This window comes from Tyto alba, unplaced genomic scaffold (assembly GCF_018691265.1).
Source record: "Tyto alba isolate M040663 unplaced genomic scaffold, T.alba_DEE_v4.0 Super-Scaffold_42, whole genome shotgun sequence".
Taxonomy (NCBI): Eukaryota; Metazoa; Chordata; class Aves; order Strigiformes; family Tytonidae; genus Tyto; species Tyto alba.
In genome coordinates this window covers 38,867,524-38,884,429 of record NW_024881318.1, presented here as the reverse complement: position 1 = coordinate 38,884,429, position 16,906 = coordinate 38,867,524, and the positions used below count along the sequence as shown (strand labels likewise).

The 16,906-nt window shown below is 35.7% G+C and overlaps 1 protein-coding gene across 1 annotated transcript in view; it reads right to left on the bottom strand.

Moving 5' to 3' along the window:
• Positions 1 to 2,129: 2,129 nt before the first annotated feature.
• CCDC171 (coiled-coil domain containing 171) overlaps positions 2,130 to 16,906 on the bottom strand; it is a 129,148-nt gene continuing 114,371 nt past the window's right edge. Inside the window, exons 25-26 of the mRNA XM_042804472.1 lie at positions 3,160 to 3,312; positions 2,130 to 2,424 (exon numbers count right to left, since the gene is read on the bottom strand). Coding sequence (XP_042660406.1) covers positions 2,296 to 2,424; positions 3,160 to 3,312 — 282 coding nt within the window. The 3' untranslated portion in view covers positions 2,130 to 2,295. The remainder of the gene's footprint in view (positions 2,425 to 3,159; positions 3,313 to 16,906) is intronic.

Here is a 16,906-nt window from a genome sequence, read left to right as displayed (position 1 = left end):
AATTTCAAATGGACAGAAGTGAAACTCTTATGGTTGCAAAGAAAGACTATTACAAAATGTTAACAGTTTGATAACAGAAATAAACGAAAAACACATTTTAGAAATGTAAGGGAAATTTCGGAAGCATTTGGTAAAAGAAAAAAAAAGAAAAAGAAACAACAAAACAAAACCGAAAACACAACCACCAGAAAAGAGATACAGGAATAGGGAGCAACAGAAAAAAAAGATAAGGTTTAGGTAGAAAACCAATAATCTGTATTTCAGTCATACTAGATTTTAAAGAGTTACAAGAACGAAAAATGCACAGGGTATTTCTCTGCACAGAAGAAGAATCATCAGAGATGAGTATGACAGACATATAGCTGGACACTAATGAAGAGTACAACGACATTCTGCTATTGACTCCCCTTCACCCCACATGATAATTCTCTTCTCTGTAAGCAGTGTTTACAGTGTTCATATCACCTCTGTCCATCATAATCATATCCCTTCCTGTTCCCCTATGTTGGCATCTGGTGGCATTAGCATGAGCACACATAGCAATCTCAGAATCTAAACACTATTGACTAGAAGGAAAGTGGTTGGACTAGAAGCAGACAAGGATGTAGTCATCAATTCAGAGTCTTAAGTAAAAGATGACAAGTCAGAATTGCTGATGTTGCCTTATGGCATCAGTTTGATTTTTATAATTATCAGCAAAACCCAAAGCAACTGAAGAGGAAAAAAGTGGTGTGAACAGAAAGAAAGATGATGTAATTAGTAAATTTCAGTACAAAAAGGTCAATTAGGAAACCAGTAACTTCTGAGCATGGAAAAGATCAATACTGATGAATGGCCGAAACTTGGATGTAGTGGACAGCTGGGAGATCAAGAACCTTATGCAACTAGCATACAAGACATCATGAGACAGCCACAACATAGTGAGATAAAACCCAGTCTTATAAGGTGAGAGTTCACACATGGTATACACCTGAAAAGACTTTTCCAAAATGTATTTTTAGCACTGAGCAATACATTACTGTTCTAGAAACACAAGCATACGTCATATGAAGACCTACAATTAATACAGTCCAGCTACTGTGTTTGTGTCCTACATGAAAAGTTTTGCCTGAGATGTTACTAGAACTGGATATGTGATTGAACACAGTGGATTTAAACCAACAAAATCTGTACGATTCTGAAACCAAATAGATACTCAAAAAGAGTCATTACTACATTTAAAATAATCAATCAAAACAATAGGTTCTAGTTTTTCAATACAGAAAGAAATTTAGTGCAAAACTTCTTCCTCAAAATCAGAACAGAACAGTATTGGCTGAAACTTTAAAACATAAGTTACTCCAGAAAGCTGTGATGCCCGAAGTTATTAAAAGTCATGTTTGATGCAGCTTTTGCGAGTATTAGTGACAAGCTTTACCAAAAACCCAAATACTACAAAACATACCATAAACAGTTATATTTTTTTCATGGAAACTTGAGAATCTATCATTCTTTTTGCCTTTAAAATAAAATTTTAAAACACTTTCTATTAATATTTAGGTTCAAATTAAACTGCAATCTCAAGGAAGAACTGTTCTCCCAAAGGGTTTTATAGAAGGGCCAACAGATCCTACTACAATGTAAAAAGTACCATCTTTACACTGATACTATAGTCAGACACAAATTGCACTGCATTTAATCACAAGCATCAGAGACCTAGGGGGACAAGGTGCTTGTTTTCACTGTAATGTATCAAGCCACCACATAGCCCTTCATAGAAAACACTAGCATAATCTTTGCTAAAAGCTCTCTCAAGCCAAATGAAAGCAAACCTCACTGCAGCAGGTTTGGCAGACTTCCCAATCCTTAGTACACAAGTGGTCATCTTGATTCAAACAACAGAAACAATCATAACCGGCAAAGGAGCATCCCAATTACACTGGGCACAGGCTCAGCAGGACACATGTAAACCCAGTAGAAAACATACAGAAAGCCTGATAGGACAAGAAAAGAAGCAATTTCAGTGAAGCAACTTCATTTCATTTCTTAGAAAGGTTGTGCAGTCACAAGTAAAACAAAGCTTTCATTCAACAATTAACATCTCAAGATTTTAAAACTGAAATATAGGACTGATTAATATATTCTCTATTTGCACTCATTTCCCATTGTGCTGATACAAGTTAGAAGCAGGATAAGAAATTAATGTAATTCTGTTGGAAACATCCAAAGACACAGACACAGCCTTCAAATATACATTTACCGATGTGTTTATGGCATTTGCATTAGTGATGCCTCTCTTATTACAGATGTTCTGTTTCAAAAAGACAGACGAAGAATCCTCATTTTCTCTATGGTCCTTTGCTTCACATGAATAAAATAAAAGAAAGGAGGAAGGAGAGGAGAAAAACAACAAAAAAAAGAGACTCCAAAGCCTTCTCCTTTATCCTTTGTGGGAAAATAAAGAAAGATAGAGAATACATCAAGTATATGCAAGTTGCACAGCTTACACAGTCTCATTCTAGACATTCTTGTCTACATATTTATGACAGTTTATGTGTCTGGCCTCCTGCCTGTGTGACACATATACATCTGCATTCAGTAATCCCCCTAGAGAGAGATTTCAGATCTGAAGAATCACCTTATTAGCCTTAAACATGTCTATGTATCTTTGCGAGCAACAACATTTTAGACGAGAAATTATTTCTGAAATTGGATTTTAACCTTCTAACTTTAGTGAGAAGTATTACTTGTAACCACAGTTGTCTAAAAATAAAATCACATCCCCTAATAAACATTTTGTTTTCATGCACAGTTATAACATTCTGTTTTAATACAGTTCTGTATCTTTAGATGGTTACATTTTTCACATCTAAAATTCTACCATTTATTATACTACCAAAACCGAATAAATGACAACATATACTTTTCCAGAGACAGTGGCAATGAACAGGGCCTTGTAGAAGATTTAATTGTAATATTAACCCTTGCATTAACTTTTATCACCCCCTTTCTCTTCTGAAAAAGTCTCAGAAGGTTTCTGTTTACACTAGTTTAATTCCTCTGTTATGTTTATAATTAAATATTATTGTATTTCCCTAAAAGAAACTATGCAGCATGAAGGGAGATGCTGGCTAGGAAACCACATCCAAATGACAAAAATTACTTAAGAAGAAGACTTACCAATTGTAAGCTCTCAGTTTCATGAAGACAGGCTGTTTGGAGCTTGGATTTTAGGGCTTCAGCATGAGGCTGATGAGATGTTGTTTCTCTCACTAACATGTCAATTCTGGAACTTGCAAGTTGGTAGACATCCATAAAAGTTTTAATCATGGCCTTTAAAAAGTAAAATAAATCATCAGTGCCAGGCAGGCTATACTTAAATGCCAAATAGCATACATCCAAATTCATTACAGAAGACTTAAATTTATTAATCTGAGAAATTAAATGAAGATTGCAAACCAATCTAAATCTCAGTCTGAGGACTTAAACATTATGATGGTCTAGCATAGGATTTTTTTATTCCTTCTAAAATCTTAAATATTAATAGCATTTAAGAAAAGCAAATGACTGTGCACCCTAATTATAAGGTGTTTTGATGAGCTGTTTTCAAACATGCAGTACTGTATTGACCAGCTGATACCATTTTTCATTGTGTTTAAATACATGACTCGGCTCGGTGCAAGTTCAATTTCTGTTTACAAAGAATCACTACACAGCTTCAGGTTAATGTTCATACTTTCAAAATGAGTCGAAATATTAATCCTCCCACCACGTTAAAAAAAAAAATTTGTCAGAAACAAAAGAAACACAGTAAGCCTACAGACCTGTGAAAGTAAATAATCTGATTACAATATAGCTGGGAAAATATAATTGTTTTCATGTATATAGTGGAAGAATGTCCTAACTGTGTAATATTGATCAGGCTGATAATAAAGTTAGCAGCACAGGAGAGTACAAATGATTAGGCAATACTGGTAACTTTATATCTACCCTACATAGTGTAACACTGTTGAGATTATTGGTCTTCTTTACGACTGGTTAATCACATTTTATAAGTTATAGTCTTCCCTTCTGAAATAACCTGTAGTGAGTTTCTACTCTAAGAACATATTACAGATAATATGAACTTGGCCTTTTGAATATAAGTCTGTTGGTATGGGCAAAAATAAATTTAGTACCACAAACAGGCATACACAAAGATTTTTACCGTTCTCCTTTCTTTGTTCTCAAACACACTACTGCTTTTCAGAATTAAAGTTAACATAGCTGAAATCAATCAAGTTATTTCATCATTAAATGTAGAGAACAGCGGTGGCAAATTAGCACCATCTTATCTTTTCTCACCAGAAAGAATATCCAAAATGTTTTACATACTATGATGATAGCCCTAAAAGTGTATTCACATGGCTCTATAAATCTGCCACTGTCAGCTCTGATCCTGCTTTTAAAATTCTTTGTCCACATTCAACATGACTAAAATGCTGCAGCTCTTCACAAACAATACCAAGCAAGAATGTGGATATATCTCACACCCCATATAAAACTGCCTGAGAGTCTTCATATGGCAACAGCCCACATGTTAAAAATCAGACATGTTGAAATAGGTCTATGGACTGGGCCTGTGACTCATAAACGAGGATTATACCAATGTGTGATAACCAACTGTGTCTCAAATCTCACAGAAGAAAATCCTTTGAATACTTCCCACATGATATTTAAAGGTATCACTGAACTCGAATGCATAGAGACCATTCCTTACCTTCTTCCTTTTACCTCTGCTACCACAAAACTAGTGAAGCCACTAACCTATAGTTTCATGCTACATTTCCAGAGCCACTCTAAGTCCATGCAGTTATCTGAAACAGCAGTTATCAATTCCTTACTACTCAATTCGACTGTTTCATTTGTTTTCTTGTTTAATGAGTTTGCAAATTTTCAAACTAGGAAAAAGGTATTCCCTCATGAGCTTTTATTTTCAGACATGGCAAGTACTTTACTTTTTCTAAGACATCTAGATTTTTTTTTTTTAAGTACAGAAGGAAACAATTTCTCAGCTATTAGTGATTCATTACTGATGTGGAAGGTAGCATTTATACGCTCGTAGGTACACACTCCTTCCAGTATACCCCAACTCCATAGCAAAGCGTCAGGGTCAGTTTAGATTACTCTCATTCAGGTCTAGGTTAGGGAAAACAGCATTTTTGTGTCTTCCAGTGGGCGATGTGGAATCCTTGATAATGAGCGTGCAAAACATTTATTCTAAATGCCATCTGGAGGAAGGCAAATACTTCAGGTTTTTAGATATGCCACTGTGGAAAACATTGGCATGATTCGTGTCAAAATAAAATATGGTGTGGTAAGTGTAATTGTTGTACCCTATGTGGATCTGAAATGATGTGTGATCACTGTAACCTGTATAATAATTGTGATGAATGTTGGAATCAAATCGAGAATATGCAAGAATAAAATATAATGAGTGTGCTTTTTGCTTGGAACAATGCAACCGCTTCTTAGAAACTCTGCCAATTTCAAAAGATTCAACAGGAGAACAGCGCGCCAAGAGGCAGAGACCTCCAGACTTTCAAAAGACCCAATAAGGGACGGACATGTACCCCAGCAACTCAAATGATCCAATGGAGGAAGAGTAGGACGACTATCTGGTAAATGGGAATTGGTCAAGACACAGGTGCAAGAGTATAAAAGACACTGCTGTTAGAACTCAGTGTGCGTGTGGCAGAGCTGAGACTCCCCACGCACCCAGCACTGCTTTGCTTATTGCTTCTCACCCTAAATTGATAGAACCCAAATAAAATTGTATGTTTATTATGAAATTGGACTTCAGTCAATTATATCACCACTGAAAGGCATTCATTTACGTATGATTTTACATAACTCATCTCAGTCACAAGTTGAGTCACAGGTCTGTTTTCCACAGTACAAACATTCCACTTATTAGAAAGCTTGATACACGAGAAATAGACACAGAACCTAGTCCCTTGTATGTTATAAGATCTGCCACATAATCATTAAATACATCTCTAAAGGAGTTCAGAACTTTAATTTAGATCCCTATTTGCACATTACAGATACAAATATAGCTGCAGCTCTGGAAACTGTTCCATGATCAACAAAGTCTGTTAACAGAGGAGGCACATCTAGTTCTGCAGAATTTTTTTCTTCTCCTGCTCAGGAGTGTTTTCTTTTGTTTTTAATTACACATAGCAGTTAAGATGTATACACACTTTTAAAGTATACATAGAAATAAGATACTTCAGCAACCCTACTGATTAATTTTTATAGCATAAATTTTGGCATTCATACACTATGGCAAGATCTGCATTTAGGCGAGCACTTCTGGTTTTGAATGTGTTGGTAATACTGTGACATGCAAACTCGGAACAAACATGAATCAATACAGATTTGTCTTCCATTACAAGTAGAAATGTTTTAATAATACACATCAGAAAAAGACTTCTGTTCAGAAAGGCCAGATGTAGTGACCACTGAACATTACAGGCACCAATATTATTGCAACTCAGACCACTTTAAAAGTTAAATCCTTTTCAGAAAGATATGTGTTATAGGAAAGTTAGTGGGGAGAAGATTTAACCAAGGAGGCCACAGCAACAGTTGGGCTGAAGGATACTAATTTTAAACATTACTGGCTCTAGGTGTCCCTGCTTGAGCTGGGGGCTTGAACCAGTTGACCTCCAGAGGACCCTTCCAACATCAACCAGTCTGTAATGTGGTGATTACAAAGACTTCCTAACGATGGAACACAATGCAAGTTAATAATGGTTGAAATTTACATAGCACTGTCAATTTTAAGAGCAGAAATTGTAATTAATCTTCATTAATCAAAGAAAAAGAAGAATTAATCAGACAACTGAATGGCTTGTTTTCAGTGACCTCTTCCCTTTCCTTCTACTCCACACAATGTCTTATTTTATAAAGAATTTCACTACTATTTAAAGTTCTATATCGTGTTACTGATATGGCAAAAGCAAATTATAATAGTAGGAGTGTTTTCAATGTCAAAAGTGTCTTCAATGTGAGAGAAGACCCATGCTACAACACTAAGTCAAGACACAGGCAGCTTCATGAAAACAGATGCATGACTTTCTTAGATAATTGGCTACAACTTATAGGATAAAAATATATTCATAAGGTTGGCATGAAGAAAGGATGCTTTTACGCTGAAGGTGCTGGACTAGGCACAAAATTTGCAAGAGTGCCCAAGTGTCATTTTCAAATCTAACTTTCAATGGACAAATTATTTTAAGCCTAAGTAATTCTAAGGATTTTTTTAATAGGTATTTGTACATTTAAAACTGTATCCCCACCTTGTACATTTAAAACTGTATCCCCACCTAGAAAATTCCTATTAGCACTTTAACTATCTTTGAAATCAAAGAAAATCAGAAAACCTTAAAAAATTCAGGCAAGTGCTAGTCACATGATTAAGGAACAAAGTATTTTAAATTTCAGATCCTTATTTATTTAGAAAATGGGATTCTGAAGATACTGAGCACTGCACACCTGGCCATTTTGCCTGCCTCCCCAGCTTGCAAAACAAGGCCAGAAGACAGGAGCATTGCAAAACCATGTATGTGCAGAATCATCTATCAATGCTCCAATACCCTGATTATACGCAGATAAGCACATAAATAGATAAAAGAGAACATATATACAAATTAAAAAAAAAAACAAAAAACCATGTTTTGCTTCAAGTGACATTAATAGGATACTTATTATAGATTTAAGAGAGCTATATTTGGGGAAGAAAGGATTAAAACTAATTTCCCCCATACGTTTTAGCATTTGAAAACCCATTCTGGCTGCCTAGACCCATAGTCCAAAACACCTAGTGGCATCAGTGGAGATGTAAATGCAGCAGCTTCTCGGGAATCAGAAAATACCCTCAAGGGAAACAGCATTCAGCAAAATTGCACTTTTGCAGCTGTTTGGCACTTCTTTAATGATCTATTCTCTTTGTATCTCATTTTGACACTAAACTTTTTGTTGGGTTCCATTCAGGCACCTTATGCACAATTTAAATGTGTCAAAAAGCAGGTCAGTCCTGTTACAACTTTTTTTTTCCCCCAATGAAAGCTGACTCAGTGCCACACATGGAGCCTAACTCTAACCACGTTTCAACAACAATTACTTTACCCTGTAGGTCTCAGAGGATAGCCCAAGGGAATGAAGCTCTAAATAAAAGGCTAGATTCTCTGCAAGAGGTAATGACATGACTCCCTAAAAGAAAATTGAAAAGGGAGCACTGAAATTGACAGAGACTGGAAGGAAAGTGCTTCTCCTGGAAACCACAGCGGATGGGCAACAACAATTGCCATGAAAATTATTACAAAGTGAAGGAGTTTCAAAAATAACACTGAACTTCTAGAAAGTGATAAATTGAGACCAATGTGTTTGTTGGTATGATCAGGTAGAAAGCATCCTGTGAATTTTATAGTAAAGGAGCTACCTGCAGCCTTGACTACACAAGTATCTCTGGACCATCCAAGCAAATTGCCACTTAACAAAATCAAGGAAATGCAGATTTTTGTAGGCTTATAATGTTTACATGCAAAGACCATTCTCACTGTCTGTTGCATAAAGTCAAGCACAGTTACACGCAGAATGTAAAAGAAAAACAATCACCCTAAAGAACTTGTAGTTTAAACTACAGCTACAGTGAAAATGCTAGCAATACATTGTACCCATCTTCTTATGCAGACTTCCTACAAAAAGAACATTTCTGTCTGTCATGGAGGAACAGAATTTTCAGGTAAATGGTTTTTGTGAGAAAGAAATGGAAATTTAAAGAAGTTTCAGGCTGGTTCCCCTCCTTCAAGTTTCTCTTGCAGTGTATATTCAAGACATGGATGAAAGAAAGAAGGATAGGTAGTCACTGAATATAATATAAAGTCCCTGTTAAAGTGCCTCAGCTGTGAGTATGAAAATCAGCTTGGAGTGAGCACAATGTATTACCACTAATGAGAGGAACTAAACAGCAGCAGTTCACAACAGAAAAGTCAGGATGCGGTTTTATTTAAAAAATGGCAGTGTACCATCACACATTCAGTCCTGAGGAGAAAACAGAGAGCAAAACTTGTCATCAAAATCCAGGTGAAATGTCATGTGAAAGTTCAATTTGCCTGTATCTGGATGATGTCACTTTTAGTCTATTGGAGTGACATCTTGGAACCTGAAAAGATGCACAAAAGCTGAATTCTGTTTTCACAGCCAAATTCATAGAAGTAAAATCAACTTTTAAAAGCATATTCTTTCTTATTTTCAAGGGACTCCTACAGCTGGATAGGAAATCCCATATAAGCAAACAAAGTTTTCTAAGTAAATGTCACATAAACACCAAGTCTTAACAGCCTGAAATCTAATGGATTAATTATAGGTGCATGTGTACGAGAACAATTTAAGGAAAGGTGAGAACCAGACATTCATCTATCAAGTTACTAAGCAGGAAAATCTGAAGCAATTTCACATGGAAGGTAAATGTGAGATCTGAAAAACACTTCTGTTCTTCTGAAATGCTGTCCACAAACTAGCCAACATAAGTAACTAACTCAACTATTTGCCAATGTAGTAGAAACAATGAGTTTCCTGAAAACTAAACCACAGCTTTTTCATTGGTTTTAAAGAGTGCTCTATTAACTATTACCCATTTCAAGTACTTTTCATAAAGAAATAGGCCTTGCAGACAAAAAGATGCTACTGAGGCTTTTATGAATCTTTTTCGAAACTCATGAAAAAATACCAATTCAGTTTTAAGCAGCGTGAAAAAAGTCTGTCGCTGACTCCAACAGAAGAAAATGATCACCCCACAAAATCCAGGTTCATCATATACATATGATTATGTATTAAATATTTTGACTAGAGCTATGAAGGGATATAGATTATTCCTTTCTGGCCACATGAAGCACCTTTTCAATTTTAGATTAAAACATTTTCAAACTGAATTAGATAAAATATTTTACATATGCTTAGAAGGGGGAAATGCGTACACTTCATATCTTCCATGCAAAAAGATGACAACAATCTATGCTGTAGTTGCTATTTCTTGGGGGAGAGAAAGGTCCCTTCTGGAAGGTTTAGTCCATATGACAACTGCGGTTATGTGGCTCATACATAATCAATCATTACTGAGTTGTAATCTTCATATCAGATTTTAGGTGAGTGCTCAAATCTAATGGAGCCCAGGAGCTAGAAAACCTCACAAAGTTTTGTTACATAGTTACTTCATTTCTTCTGCTTTTCTTAGGAAGTGCTCATGGTAGCACAACATTTTAACTCAACATAAATATTTCATCCTACATAAAGCAACATTTTATAGTTTTGTAAAGAAACTCTAAAGTATACTTGTTAGGCTGGATAGCAAACTAAATTTTGATTTTGGCTTCTTACCACAATATCAGTTATGTGCACAAATTCAAGATGCCAGCACAGGAAAAGCACCAGTCACTTTCTATAGAGAAAATAATGACCTAGAAAAGCTGAATTGCATTCCTCAGGTAAATTGACACATCCTTAATCCAAACTCCACTGCCACATATAGAATGGACAGCTGTTCTCCCTTCATTCTGCCTAAACTCAGATGTTAGTGAGGTAACTAGTTTGCTTTACATGTCCTTGAACTTTATCAAAATTTGTATTTAACAAAACCCAACATATAAATGGCTAGATTTTCAATGAGACTTGCTTTCAAGAACTGATTTATGCCATGGAAAAGTTTTATTAGAAATTTCAGGGACAACAGCTCTTCTTCCAAAATCTGAAGAGTCAAATGAAATTTAAAGAGCACAGTACACCTACTACTGACCTGCACAATAAGTATACATACTATCATCCCTTTTTCTGAAGTAAAAGTTGGAGAATATTGGCAACATCTGCTGAAAGTGGTACTGACACTGAGCGTGGCAATTTGCTATTCTTAGGCTTAATATGAAATAAAGAAAATATTTTCCTCCCTAAGTTTATTTTTAACCATCATGATCTGAGGAAGAAGAACAAATATAATGATCTCTGACATCTCTGAATATCTAGTTCTACTAACAATGGATGTACAGCCGAAGAAAACCCTTGTTGGGAAAAACTGATTCTGTTTGTCTGTCTTTTTGGCATTTGTCATACAGATGACAGATTAGCTCAACTCAGAAAGATATAAATCCCAATCAACACATGCTAAAAATTGGTGGATGAGTGAGACTCCACTATATTGAAGTCTGGGCTTCTTCTATGCAAGAGGTCAACAAGCTAAGAGAGAAAGTTGCTCACTTAGAACAGCCTGAAAAACAAAGACAAGACACTAACTTTTCTGTCAGCAGAGCGCTGGTTGCCCACATACAGACCAACAGTTCAAAGCCGTGTTGTTACCTGATGAGATTTTTTTAGATAATATTTTGGAGGACATTTATTTTCTGCTTTGTCTTCAGCACCAAGTGAATTTTCATTAAATGGAATCTTATGATCAGATTGCAGAATAGGATTTTAATTATTAGGCTGGGAGCCTGGGAAGGAAGGAACAGGCTGTTACAGTCCAATTTCTCTGTCTGGCCAACAGTCAACAATTTGATCCAATTCCTTAGAAGCGTAAGAGATAAAATGACTTTCTGAATTCAGTTTCTAAAACCGGATGCTTATAGCAATGCTGAAAGGAGAAAACTGAGGATAGGCACTAGTGAAATGAGTTTGCCTAGAGAGCATAAAATATTCTACAATAAGATCAGAAGTAAAATACCTCATATCATAGGGTATCCAAACTAGATTGAGAAAGCCCTTTTTAGTCTTTCTTTTTACCAGATTTGGTAATGCTGCAGGCACCACAACATCATGTGCTTGAGTGGTGATCTTAATGGTGGGTCAACAAAATCAGATGGTTCTTATCCAGGGATCCCAGGCTATCCTAACTTACAGACACCCTAGAGGACAGCATTTTCCAAACTACCTCTGATGTTAACTGGTTACTACTTCCTTATCAGTATTTCAGAGCTGGACCACTACTTGCAGTTAGGTCATTTATGAGCAATTGTACCAACAGAGAAATCACTTCCACACCTTACCAAATCTAGAAACTATAGATTATTTCTAATGGTTTTCACATTCTTGTAGTTCAGAAATGAGTAAAGCAACCTGAAAAGAAACAAATACTGCTGGAGTAGCAGAGAATGAGAGGTGATTATGACATAGGATGCCAAAGCATGACTAGTATAAAGAAGGGAAACTGAACATATTTATTAACATTAACATATTAACCTTAAATGAAGTTGCAAAAACCATTTTCAAAACAAACATAGAAAATAGTTTCTCAGAGATTGTGCAGTTAAGCTGTGAAAGTCCTTTCCACAAGTCATATGAATGCTTAATTTTACATGGTTCAAAAAGCAATGGCTGTTGAACACAAAAATATTAATTTTATTTCAAGAGGTCCTTGAACTAAAATGATGGAGGCTGGGAGACATTTTAGTCACATTTCTTATACTCCGTTCTTTTTTTTTTTTACTTTCCCCTGTCCAACCTATTTCTAAGCAGGGACAACCAGATTTACTGCTATTCTATGCACCCTCTAGGCATTAAATATTTACTCAGTCCCACAGTCTATTTCCCAAAGGAATAAAATTGGCAGCAAGTTTCACATGGAATAATGCAGGACAAATCAAGTATCTAGGATAGTGACCTTTGCCAAGGTACAGACAAACATCACATTTTAACATGGAGACTTACTGCTCAAAACCCAGTCCTGTGGTCTTTGCAACCATTTGTAAAAAATTCAGAATTTAAACTTCAACTTGTAATCTTCACCTCGTGCAGTATTAATTTATTTTAAAATAATTTGAAAAATAAAAATAAAAATAAATCCTTTGAGAATGCAAAAGTAGATGGAGAGAAAGTCTGGCACTATACACAGTAGCAGCAGCATGACGCTTTGCTCTCTAATCTCCCCCTTTAGTATTTATCAATTATGATAGGATCAGAAAAAGGAGGACCTACAAATGGGTGATGGTACTGGAAAAAAACACCCGGTCCACCTCTGAACATAGAGAAGTCAGAACTAAAATAGTCTTGAGACAATAAACAGACATTGCAAGTTTGACCCACCAATGGAATGGGTGACTTGTTTCCTTCTGATCTTTACTTTAGAACTGCACTTTTGTCAATAAAGATCACAATGTAGAAGCAATCCAGAGGAATCTAAGTTCTAGCAAGGTTCCAGGAGGATAAACAAATGGTGGTCTTTCTGTGGATATTAAATTTTTTTAAGCCATGAAAGGCTCAATCCTTTGCAGGTAAACTTGCCAACATACAGGCTCTGTATCCCTACTATTCGGGTTTATAAAACAGTTCCACATTCACCTTCTTTCCATTACTTTAGCACTCTCCAGCCCCCTCCATTTTCTCCCCACTCCCTAATTTCTTACCATCTTCTTGCCTGTAATGGGAAGAGACCATAATAGGGGAAGAGACGATAATGGAGAGAGTTAACACAGACTATAATGAAACTGGGTACTGTAATGGGCAAGTAGTCGCTAAGAATGAGTGCACTGTTTCAAGCTTATTTGTCCTGGAACACTTATAGCAATAGACCTTATCAGTCCTAAGAATTTACGCTTTTCACAGTCCAATATAAGTGTTGGAACTTGTGACTTCAGGATTCTAGCAGCACGTATCACTAGACCATCAATCAATTCAGTAACTGAAAAATCAAGACAACAGCTTCAAAGTAGTTCATTATGATTTCTGCAAGATAAGAACATAAAAAAGAAATTTCTCAGGTAACAACATATGTCCATTTATGAGCCACAATTTACACACCCTTCACTCCAAAAAAACACAAACCCCAAAATAAATTAGTGGCAAATTGGTAGAATTTGGTAAAAAACAGGCTAACTTTTAATCCTTTCAAAACTCGTCCTCTTCAAATTTCACTTCAGTGGTATACCACTCGGGATTCCAGCCTATTCCTTCAATACAGGACAACTGTGGAATTAACAGAACAGCCTGGGTTTTCTTTGCCTAGTTTTATATTCTGAAAGGTTTACTGTGTTTTTTTTAATCTTTAAGTTGCATATTCATTGCTGTATTTTCATCTAACTGCTGTCACTTATATTGTCATGCAGAAGGGCAAATCAGGGTCAGTTTATGTAAGTGGCATCAATCTGAAAAAACTTCATCAGTCTTTATTTCAAGGCATTATGCGAAAAAAGCTGACATTAAGAGAGCCTTAACTGACAGCAAATGAAATCAATCAGTAAATCACTAAGCCATAATAAACTCGCTCAAGTTGTAGATAACCCTTACTCTTCCGGGTCTTCAACTACAAGGCCCACCAAATGCAGTATCTGAGCAGAAATGTCTCCTTTGATTCCATTACAAAATTCTGGCACTAATATAATGCATTATTTAATCATTTTTTCTTGCTCTATAAGCTATTGATAAGAACAACAACCAGATAGAGGTATGTTTTATAATAGTGGAATACTAGGCAGTTAAGTGAATAAAGACTAAATGAAATACTTAGCATTTGTAGAAGTTTCTTTTTTTAGTTTAAATGTAATTAAGAAGAGAAAATAGTTTTTTAAATTTTTCTGATACCAAGGTATTTGTGTAATAAAGTCTACTGCCTTATTGCTTAGACTCACTGGCTTGGCATTTCTTCTTAGTTTTTGAAATTAAAAGGACCAGTACAAAAAAAGTAAGACTCCAGACAGTTCCTAATCTATCATGATATTAATTTCATTAATTCATTTTGTAACCCACATGATTATCAACAGTTTACAGCTATGCTTCTGAATGATCTTATCTGTGCTACAACAGTACACACTGCAGACAATATCACACAATACAGTCACATACAAGCTATGCAGTGGTTATCTGGTAAAATTACTCCTTGTCTGAAGATACTGTGCACAGATAATCCCATGCAGTTCTGAAAAGACAGGATTTCTGAAGTAAGAAAAATTGCCTAACAAGCAAGATGCTGTAAAAACAATATTTTTTATTTTCTGTTATTGAACGATGCTTTATTTCTGTAGTTACAGCATTTAGGAGTCTGCCCTTATTCACTGAGGCAGCTTTGGGTTCATAGTGAGATCACCATGTCTCTAGAGTCATTTTTCTCATAGAAGAATAGTGACTAGAAGTCAATAAAGATGCTTCCTGTTGGGTCCTTATGCTATAACACATGCAACATCCTGGTAACCAGCTGGAGAAAAAACCCATCCCAAGATTGCAAGCAGAAGCAAAACTAAATAAATAAACGTTGTGAATTAAGATCATATTTTACACAGTTCTTACAGAGCTTTCTTGCATATCAGCACAGATCATTCATAACAGATTACCCACATGAAACAGATAAAAATGTATGAAAAAGTCTAAGTGGACAAAGGCAGATAGTCACATAATTGCTTGACAGGGTCAAGAAAGAAAATTTTCCATTAAAAAAGGTTACTGAAAGGTTAAATGATTATATACTAACTTTGGCATACAAGATAATCAGCAGCAGATCTTAACTGAAAAGTTTTTACAAAACTAATAATACTTACAAAAGGGGTTGGACAGGAGCTAGTAGTTTTACAGGCATAAAGAGACAACTTTTAGTAATTGATTAATTGGTGATTACAGATACTGACTTGATATTTATAGTCCCACAGCACCAAGGACTTACCAAACTTGGGGTACAATCAGTGCACTAACTAACTACAAAGTCTTCTGAGAAGGGTTCTTCACATAGCCTCCATTTATTATAATGAAGAAAGGCAAGGGATGAAACAAAAAAATAAAGGGCTGGCTAAGAAAGCAAGGGAAAGCGGCTAATGATAAGGAGGGGGAAAATGAGGAAAGGAGAATGGGCAATAAAAAGCCCATAGAAGACAGGGAGGAAAAGACTACTAAAGGAAATGCTGTGAAGAGGAGAGGAAGTTGGGAGCACAATCCACAGAAAGGGGAAGGGGTTTGAAATTCAAATTATAAAAGGCATATTTCCAGCATCTCTGGCATTTTGAAGATGTCTCACTTTTTATGTTTTAAATTGTTTTTTATGTTTTAAATTTTGCTAACAAACATTAATGTTATATTTTAATGGAATTATAGTTAAAATGAATTATGCTAAAATGGCTTCTAAACATTTATCATCATGGTACAACCTACCTGAAGACATAACTCCAGATACCATCTGAACGCATTCAGGGAGATTAAATTAGCTTTCTTCATGTTACACCTTTTCAATCTGGTCATTCAGATTTTACTCAGTTGTTAACTGTTTCTTAAGCCTGCACCAACTTCATTTTTGACAAATTGAAGTTTGCAAAAGGTCAGGGTTGCAAGAGGTGTCATCCTACTCTAATGAGTTTAAAACGCTTACTTATTTATGAGTATTTCAATTCAATGTGCAGGTGCAAAGTATCATTATATTAATAAGGAATCACTTCTCTCTTTAAACAGTATATTGGAAGGCAGGATCATGGTCAGTGCAGAAGCAGCACATTTTGACGCTAGTTAGGAAATCAGTCCTTTTGGAGAGCAGAATAAAAGAGGGGAAGGGCAGCCCAGATGCTGTTGACAGCAGCTGTTGAACTCCTGGAGAACGAAGACCCAGTTTTACCCAACAAGAAGTAGCAGTCCGATTTCAGAGAAGGAAGCAGCACTCTGGCCGCTGAAATGAAATGGATAGTCCCTTTTGCAGGTAACACAGTGGAAGTAAAAAGAAAACACTGGAAGTATGTGTATGTAGGGTGCATGTATATATAAACACACTATCTTCAAGACTCTCTTAAAAAGTTTTCTCCTTTCTGAAGTATTAAGAGAACAAAAAAAATAATTATTTGTTCTTTTAACAGTCATAACATTAAAAAAAAAATAAAGACAAAGGCACCAAAACAGAAGCACAAGATTTAAAATACTAATAATTCAGTTT